The sequence below is a fragment of the Chrysemys picta genome, chromosome 8, assembly GCF_011386835.1.
Source record: "Chrysemys picta bellii isolate R12L10 chromosome 8, ASM1138683v2, whole genome shotgun sequence".
Taxonomy (NCBI): domain Eukaryota; kingdom Metazoa; phylum Chordata; order Testudines; family Emydidae; genus Chrysemys; species Chrysemys picta.
The window spans coordinates 20,060,917-20,069,954 of record NC_088798.1 but is presented as its reverse complement, the minus strand read 5'-3'; the positions used below and the strand labels follow the sequence as shown (position 1 = coordinate 20,069,954).

At 48.7% G+C, this 9,038-nt stretch overlaps 1 protein-coding gene across 8 annotated transcripts; it reads left to right on the top strand.

The window, feature by feature from the left end:
• Positions 1–2,235: 2,235 nt before the first annotated feature.
• Positions 2,236–8,830, top strand: DIRAS3 (DIRAS family GTPase 3). Of its 8 annotated transcripts, none has more exons than XM_065554012.1 (3): positions 2,254–2,351; positions 4,528–4,592; positions 7,471–8,830. In XM_065554012.1, exon 3 carries the CDS (start codon positions 7,561–7,563, stop codon positions 8,155–8,157), a length of 597 nt encoding a protein of 198 aa, XP_065410084.1. In that variant the 5' UTR covers positions 2,254–2,351; positions 4,528–4,592; positions 7,471–7,560; the 3' UTR covers positions 8,158–8,830. The 8 variants fall into 8 exon arrangements, with proteins under 8 accessions (XP_065410085.1, XP_065410084.1, XP_065410083.1 ...); XM_065554011.1 differs by lacking the exon at positions 2,254–2,351 and adding an exon at positions 3,828–4,046 and having other exon boundaries at positions 4,531–4,592; XM_065554010.1 differs by lacking the exon at positions 2,254–2,351 and adding an exon at positions 3,828–4,046.
• Positions 8,831–9,038: the final 208 nt, after the last annotated feature.

The following is a 9,038-nucleotide window of genomic DNA, read 5'->3' as shown; positions in this document are numbered from 1 at the left end:
CTGGAGCCTACGTTGTGCATAAAAGACTGGTGGCGAGGGGTGCTGGGGAGCACCCCACCAACCCAGATATGCAGGGGGACTGCATGATATGTGAGAGGGATTCAGTGGGGACCAGGCCATCTTCTGTGCCGGCGTGGGGGAGGAGGCTGACCCTGGATGTATTTTTAGTGAAGGGGGGGGGGGCGGAAATCAGATTCACTCATCTATGGGTGTAACTATTGGGTAGGCTATGGGGGTGCGGTGCCCCCTAGTGGCTGGTTCCACTTACTCACAGCCAATGAGGTTGTTCCCTTGGCTCAAGGGCGTTGGTACTTGTGGGGCTACAGGTCCAGGGTACAATCTCTGGGGCGGGGGGTATTGTAAATATAGCATTTAAAGCAGCCAATCCTGCTGCTGCTAGAGAAAACTCAGCTGTCATCTTGGAAAGCGTGGGGTGCAGACATGAGCTCTGGAGCATTTCCCATTCTTTAGGGGGCATCTGCAGCTTAGGGGATGGGCTTCTAGATAAGGCAGCAGACTGGGTCTTGGGAGATGTAGGTTCAGTTCCTGCCTCTGCCACAGATTCCCTGGGGGATCTTGGATAAGTCACTTAATCTCTCTGGGCCTCAGTTCCCTGTCTGTAAAATGGGGATAATACTCCATCCTCTGTCTGTTTGGAGTGAGGGGACTGTCTCTTACTAGCACAATGGGCCCTCCTCTAGCTAGAGCCTCCAGGAGCTACCTTCCTAATACCAGAAGGTTTTTTTCAGACCGTATAGGCCCCCTTCCATAAAGGTGATCTGAATGATCAATACATATGTGGGAGGTGGCATGGGTCTAGAGATGGGGCACTGGACTGGGAATCAGGTGAACTGGGCCCTGATCTGAGCTCTGCCACTGACCCATTAAGTGGCCTTGGGCAAGTCACTTTCCTCTCTGTGCCTCTGTTTCTCCTCCCAACCTGGGCCTGTCTTGCCCACATAGATTGCAGGCTCATTCTCTTTCCACGTGACTATACTGGGGGGTCCAGATCTTTGTTACGGTATCTGACTGCTCTTATATCACACATCCTGCAATGGCAGAATGCTTCTGAATTGTTTAGTCCAGACCCAAGACAGCAGCATCTCCCCTGACCTGGGCCACAGAGGGCCATGTTTCCGGAGGACCTAGTTCGCTGTGTCAGTAGGGGCTCAGGGACGCAAGCAGGGGCCAGGCACCTCACACAAACTCTGCAGCCTCAGCGTGCCCAATAAAGATCTCTCTCCTACAACTCTGCCAGCTCCCCCCCATTAGTGTTGCTGAAACAAACCTGAGGCGTCATCGTTCCCCCTCCTTCAGCCCCCACTCCAAATGCCAAGGAAAACTTGATACTCAAGTGCATGGAGGGGGTGTCAGAAGCTTGTCCAGAAGAAAATGACACCCCTCAAAAATTATTTGGAGGCACCCGTATCCAGTGGTGAGCTGGAGCCGGTTCGCCTGAACCGGTTGTTAAATTTAGAAGCTGGTTTAGAACCGGTTGTTAAAGGGGTGGGCAACTGGGAGAGGAAGGTTTTTCTGTCGTTACACCGGCCCGCGGGCCACAGCCGGCCTGCCTGAGCTCCTGGCTGGGGAGGCTCCCCTGCCTTCCCCCCTCTCGCAGAGCCTCAGCGTGCCATGCCGCCAGTGCTCTGGACTACTCCTGGGCAGCTCAGCAGCTCCTGCCACTTTGAACATCATGGTAAGGGGGTGGGGCTGCAAGCTCCAGTGGGCTGTGCAGCAGCCATACACGCTGCCCTGAGCAGCATGGTAAGGGGGCCAGGCCGGGCCGGGGCTAGGAGGAGGGGTTGGATAAGGGACATGGAGCGGTTGGAGGGGGTGGAGTTTCTGGGGGTGGTGGTCAGGGGATGGGAGGGGTTGGGTAGAGGGTGCAGTCCTGGGGGATCTCGGGAGGGAGTGGTCAGGGGACAAGGGGGAGGTTGATGGGTTGCGGGTTCTGAGGGGGGACACAGGGCTTGTACTCACTGGGCAGTTCCCTATCGGGTCTTCAATGGCTCTGCAGGGCCCGCCACCAACATGCCGCCAAAGACCAGGAGCGAGTCAAGGCCCTGCTGCCAAAGAACAACCGTGCCCTGCCCCAACTCCGCCCCCTCCCTGCCCCTATTGGACTCCTCCCCAAATCCCTGCCCCCTGCTCCGCCCCAATTCCGCCCCCTCCCTGCCCCTATTGGACCCCTTCCCAAATCTCTGCCCTTGCCTCTTCCCCAGCACGCTGCGTTCACCCTCCTCCCTCTCCCAGGCTTGCCGTGAATCAGTTTTGCAGGGCAAGCACTGGGAGCCAGGTCAGGGAAGAAGCAGAACGCGGCGCTCAGGGGACGAGGTGGAGATGGACTGGAGGTGAGCTGGGCGGGGACTGGGGAGCTGGACTGGGCTGGGCTGGGCTTTCCCCATGGGTGCTCCCTCCAGCCCCGGAGCACACAGAGTCGGCGGCAAGGCGCCATCTTTGGTGAATATGCTCAGTGGGGGAGCAGCCGCTCCCCCTGCCCCCCCCAGCTACGCTCCTGGGCCTGGATAGTGGCTGATTGCTGCTCCTAGCTCTGGGTTACTCCACACACTCTCTAGGCCTCATGTCTTGGTAGGATGCCCCTGCCATACAGCCAACTACCCTTGAACTAGTGTCTCAGCCCTTCTGAGTCCCCCCAATAGTTTATACATGCTCCCTTCAGCAATCCACCCTCAAGTGCACTCCGGTGTATAGTCTAACTCTTTGGAAACCACATGACCATTAAAGCGAGGAACACAGGCTTTGCAAAGGAACTTCTTAAACACACTCATGCTTTACTCTTAGACAGCACCAGAGAGTTAGACTTAGGCAAAACAACGGTCTCCTGAACACAATCCCCACTTAGTCTTGGGAATCTTGTGTCCCCATTTTGTGAATCTTGGGGTTTGGTCCAGATCCTTCAGGGAGGCCAGGTCCCACCTGCCTCCACTCCTTCTGTTGACTCCTCTGGTTCTGGTAATGAAATGGCTGCCCTTGCTAGAGAGCATGTCACTTTTTAAATAAGCGACACATCTTCTTTGTTCCTGTCCTTCCCCTGGGATTTTCCATGCTTCAGCCTCATGTGGGATTGCTGGAAGAGAGTTGTTAAAAGCAAATGTTACATGCCAGTTATAAAAGAGAGGTATTCGTAATTGGCCACAGACATATCCTCCAAACTGTCACAGGGGGCACAGACACTCGGCTACACAGATGTAGTTTCCATTGTTGCAACAGGAAATGGCTCCACTAACAATGAGAAAGCGTAGTCTTGGTTTTTTAGAACTTGTAACAAGGCACCTGTGACCTAGCGCTTTGATAAGTCCTTTTGCTGATCGAAATAAGTAAAACTCCATATGAAAATTTATCCTGAAACAAAATTAGGAATTTCCTTCCTCTTACATGTATGAGGAAAGAAGACTATATTGAATTGGAATAGTTCTATGGAAACAACCTCCATTCAGTGGGGACAATACAATAGATGCTAATATAGGAATCCTATTTTTAGCTAAAGCAAATGTACACCTGCCCTATACAATACATGCTCAGAGATTTTAGCAAATAGCCAAGAAGAAGACATGCAATTAATTTGTCTGCTTTTAAAATACAAATAAATAACCATAGGTCAGGATGTAAGAAGGAAGAAGCAGTGGCACACTGCACAACTAAATATAGGAAAATCTTCTCCCACTGTTGTTTGTTAGTATAAAGAAGTGCTCAGAAAAGCCTTTTTATAATGAAGATCAGCACAGCTGCATGTGATGGGTTGGAAAACTGGTCCCGCCTAGATAACAGAAGGTTAAATTGCCCTGTCTCAGGCAATGAGGCTGGGACAATAAAGAGAAAGAACACCTGAGCTCCCCTAATAAGGCAGCATAGCTTCCTTGAACTGCTGATCTATTAGAGACTGATGAACTGATGCTGATCTACTAGAGAGAGTCTGGACTTGCTTGTCCTGAACAAGATATCTGTGCAGAATGTCAGGAAGTTTCTGGCTGAACATTACTTACAATGCTCCCAAAGGAGGAGGACATCTCCAGTCTTAACAGCAGGTGATTTCAGTTCAGGGGGGGTCCCTCTGATAGAAGCACTCACAGTTAGCAGTGTAGTATTTGTACCTACAATTCCACTGTTGGCTTCGTTTTTTAAAATGATTTTTACTTAGGAGTACACTGATTTTTTTTCTCTCTCTCATGGGATGCTAAAAGGTGTGAAGAGAATTTGGGAAAAATCTAGCCACCGCTGGGATAAGTACTTGGGTGCAAATAAGAAATTAATAACAATATTGGTTTGGGATCTGGCCAAGAAACGCTTTGCTAGGCTCACATCAGGTGTTTTGACATTAAAGACAACCGTCTACCTCCGAGAAAGCCCTGCTAGCATTTGCATTATACTGAGCTGCTTCTTCCAGCACTAAACACTGTGCTTGGCTTTGGAAAAGTGCTCTAATAAACCCAGGCAGTTTTCCCCAGACAAGATGATAACCCTCTAATGGAAGACTTGGCTCCTTTAACTATTATTATTCCACTCCAGCAGCATGAATGGGATGTTCCACTCCTGGAAAAACTGAATGAAATACAGGGTGACTGCAAGCAGGGGTGAGTCTGTGCGGCTCCATCACCTTGGAAATACAGCTAGGCACCCGCGCCAGAGCGGCCCAGCTGCCAGGGCGGAGCAGGGCTCCCAGCAAGGGCAGATTTGGAGGCTGGCTTTAGGGCTGCTGCACAGGGGGAGCCACGCCTGCCCTCTCCCTCGGTGCAGTGGTGCTTCCCAGCCTCTGCTCTCCATCGGGTACAAGTACAACAGTGGAATTTGTATTTCCATTGAGTGCCAGCTCCACACCAGGCTGCCTGTGGGTGTGGGCTGCCCCTGCACTAGCCGGCTTTTTGGAAGAGCAAAAGAATGAGGTAAAGATTCATATACATATTTATTCTATGCTGAGGCTTGGATGAGGAAAGGGGGCTGCTTTCATTGGCTGTTGCTAAAGCCCTGTGCTGTCTTCAGCTGCGCTGCAATAATCTTATTACTCATCAAAAAGCCAGCAGTGGTGCTGTTGCTTGCTCCCTCCTGGCTTTGGGAGGGCCTGGGGCTACCACTTTCTCCTGCATATAGAGCTTGATAGCTGAACAGTACCAGGGTGACTTGCCTGGGAGGAAGCTGCTTGTCTGGAGCTAGGAGCACTTGTTGTGTCTGCTCTACTGTTGGGGAGTGGAGGGGGTGAGAGTGGTGCATGTTTGGGGCTCGAATGTGGCAGGTAAGTGGGTGAAAGATGGAGCTGGCCGGAGCCGCCCAGAGGATTCAGGAGGCCTGGGGCAAAGCAATTTCAGAGGCCCCTTCCATTAAAAAAAAGTTGCAATATTATAGAATATTATATTCTCGTGGGGGCCCCTATGGGGTCTGGGGCAAATTGCCCCATTTGCTTCCCCCCCTCTGGGCAGCCCTGGAGCTGGCTAGGTCCTGCTGATATTTGCAGCTATACCCCCAAATGTATTACCAAAATAGCTACTTTCCTGCCACCAAAATACCCAGACCAGGACACATCCTGGTGCAACTGCTCTGCAAAACCTACCTGGATGCTGCCAATTTTGGGGCCCCAATCCCCCAAAATCTACCATGTAAGTAGAGAACCTATCACTGCTTCTTCTGTACCTTTAACAAATCTAGACCTTGATGCAAAAACTTGGATCCAGGGATCCTGCCAACTTTTGGCTGCAAACCCAGAAATTGTACCATCAAAAGAGAGAGCAGGTGTAGCTTTTACTATTCCTCCCATGCATCCGATGAAGTAGGCTGTAGCCCACGAAAGCTTATGCTCAAATAAACTTGTTAGTCTCTAAGGTGCCACAAGTACTCCTGTTCTATTCCTCCTCCCAAGATATCCTCCTTCAAGAAAACTGCAATTCTCTAATTTGGCCCCAGTATCTTTGTGAATCTGGATAATTTTTAGCTGCATACTCCCCAGTCTTTCTACGTACACTTACTATATATATGCACCTTCCCCTACATCACCAGCATAATCTGGATTCTTACCTATCCTAATGCAACAGCATTGCCAAAAAGGTGGTGGAGATGCACATTTCACAACTCTGTAGAACACTGTAAACATACCATTGAAACAGCAACAAAATTAGGTCTATGTATTCTAAATAAATAGAGTGCTGGAAACATCCTCCAGCCTGTGAGGTCCCATAAATGATCAGCCATGCAAGCTGGATCTCCACCCAGCCCTGCCCCCTAACCAAATAGGGCATTATTTCTTTATCAGCAACAAAATCAAAGCACCGGAGCCTAAACTGGAAAATATCAAGGCTTGGTGGCTTGACTGGGGACTGGGTGGGGGTGAAGGCTGTATTTTTCCCCCTTTTAATAGCACAATTCACTTCTGTAGCTCTAAATGCTTCCATCAGAATAAAACCCACACAGAAGTTCTGCTGATATACTTGACCAGTGGAATTTTCATGGTTGGGGGCAAAAATTGGCTAGATCGAACGAGAACCAAGTGCCAGCTCTGGGTAGCTGTCCTACTATTGCTCTGTGGTGTATCAGAGTCTGGAATTTCTTTTTGGTGTAAGAAGTACCTCTATCCTCATTCTCTATTTATGCAGTAGAATTTGAAGGTAGGAGGCAAAATGTGGCTGGATCCAGCAGAGTCCAGGTACTGGATCTGGGCTTTGGGCGTCTGTTGTGCCAGGATGTTGGGGGTTCAGGCTTTCTGGGGCAGATTTTTTTTTTATTCTGATGGTCCAATCGAGGGGGGCTTGGATGCAAAAATCAGCAGGATCCACCTTACCCCTTTTTTCTGAAGGGGATTGATGATGCAGCCACTCCTGGTTATAGATGACCCTAGTGCGTGACTCTCATGCCTGCATGCCTCTGATTGTACCAGCAGCTGAAATATTGCATTAGCTTAGATCCATCAGTGGAGGTAATGCAGCTTTAGTGATGGCCAAGTTGTGCTGCCTGTTGCTTTGCGAGAGCCAGCGTGGGAGAGTGCACAGAAACTAGAGAGAGAAAAACAACCCCTCCTCTCCCCCCAGGATTAGCATCCGAGAAAAGGTGGGAAGTGAGGGAGCCTGTCGCTGGGATTGGTGTAGGCAGCAGGAGGTGATTCCAAGGCATTTGCTGAGCAGAGCCTCTGCACCAGCTGCAGGGGAGCTAAATGCTGCGGGGCTCTGTTGCTTGGGCACAGAAGAACTTTAATGAGAGAAGCTGCCTGATCTTAGCTCTGGTGGGTGATTTTAATCTCGTTTCTCCGGATATTGGAGCTGGTGGCCACAGGTGAATTACAGTTTTCACTTTCAATATGATGCTTGCTGTGTATGGGACGTGTGCCATGGGGATTTGGTTTGGCTTTGTAATACAGCAGAGAGATGAAGGATGGGAGGAGGGGGTGTATTTATTGGCACAGCAAAACTTCTTGTGTACTGTGAATGATGAGGGTTGGGGTCCCCCCCCCTTTGTTTTTCCTCTCTGCAGGCCGTCTCTGCACAAGGGCATGTAAACTCAAGAAACCTGGGCATTTGCAATTCAGACCTTCCTCACTTCTTGGGTCACATCAGAGCAAACATGCCAGAACAAAGCAATGATTACAGGGTGGTTGTGTTTGGAGCTGCAGGCGTTGGTAAAAGCTCTTTGGTCCTTCGTTTTGTAAGGGGAACTTTCAGGGAAACCTACATCCCTACCATTGAGGACACTTACAGACAGGTGATCAGCTGTGATAAGAACATCTGCACCCTTCAGATTACAGATACCACTGGCAGCCATCAGTTCCCTGCTATGCAGAGGTTGTCTATCTCCAAAGGTCATGCTTTCATCTTGGTGTACTCGGTCACCAGCAGGCAGTCCGTGGAAGAACTTCAGCCAATCTATGATCAGATTTGTCAGATCAAAGGGGATATCCAAAAGATTCCAATAATGTTGGTTGGTAACAAGAGTGATGAGACCCAGAGGGAACTGGATGCCAGTGAAGGGGAAGCCTTAGCCAGCAAGTGGAAGTGTTCCTTCATGGAGACATCAGCTAAAATGAACTACAATGTACAGGAGCTCTTCCAAGAACTCTTGAATCTGGAGAAGAGAAGAACTGTCAGTCTCCAGGTGGATGGGAAGAAATCCAAGCAGCAGAAAAAGAAGGATAAACTGAAAGGCAAGTGTTCTGTTATGTGAGTATACCTTGAATGGCTGGAGCCGCATCACTGCATGATGTAATAAGAGCATGGACTTTCTCTCTCAGAATATTCTCATGTAAAGTGGAAACAGTCTGCTCATAGGCATTTGCTAGAAATCCAAGAAGAATAAATAGGTTTAAGGCCTATAGTTTCTCTCTGATAACTCAATTGGGTCATTTTAATCATTGACTTGGAAGACACCGATTTTTTTGAACGTGTCTTTTTAAGCAAATGGAATGTCCAGTGTTAGCCATTACACAGTAGTCCAGGTTTTGAACAAAAAAGTTTACAGACAAGATCAAAATACCAGAATGTGTTAATAGAGGCAGAAATCATCTTTGTTATCCCTGAGTATATGTTGGTTTTTAAATATTCTCAGATTATGTATTAGCCTGAAACAAAAATCCTGTTTTGCCTACAGTGTGTATATACTTAAAGGAAAAATGTTTTCAGAAATATAGTGACCACAGCAAATCTTTCACAAAGTTAGGGTGTCTTATTACGAAGGAACAAACACATGATTTTTCAGATATGTAGGTATTTGGGGAGAGACTGACTGGCTTACCAAAGACATGCTTGTTGTTTCATAATAAAAATTAAATTTGTGTATTGTTATGCAGTTATTGATATTTTACAGCTATGTGACTTATTAAAGTTATTCCTGCATGTAATTAGTTTGTTTGCTGGGCTTTTTTCTTGCCAACAGTTCTCATTTCCATTGCACCCTGTAACTTGGTTAATTCCCTATGTCCTTCTGGCCATGTTGTGCCTAGGGGCCCAATCCTGTAAAGTGGGAAGTATCCACAGTACCTTGGCTTCAGCTGGAGAGGAGGGAGCTCATAACCCCAGAAGATCAGGCACTTATGTAGCATAGTTACT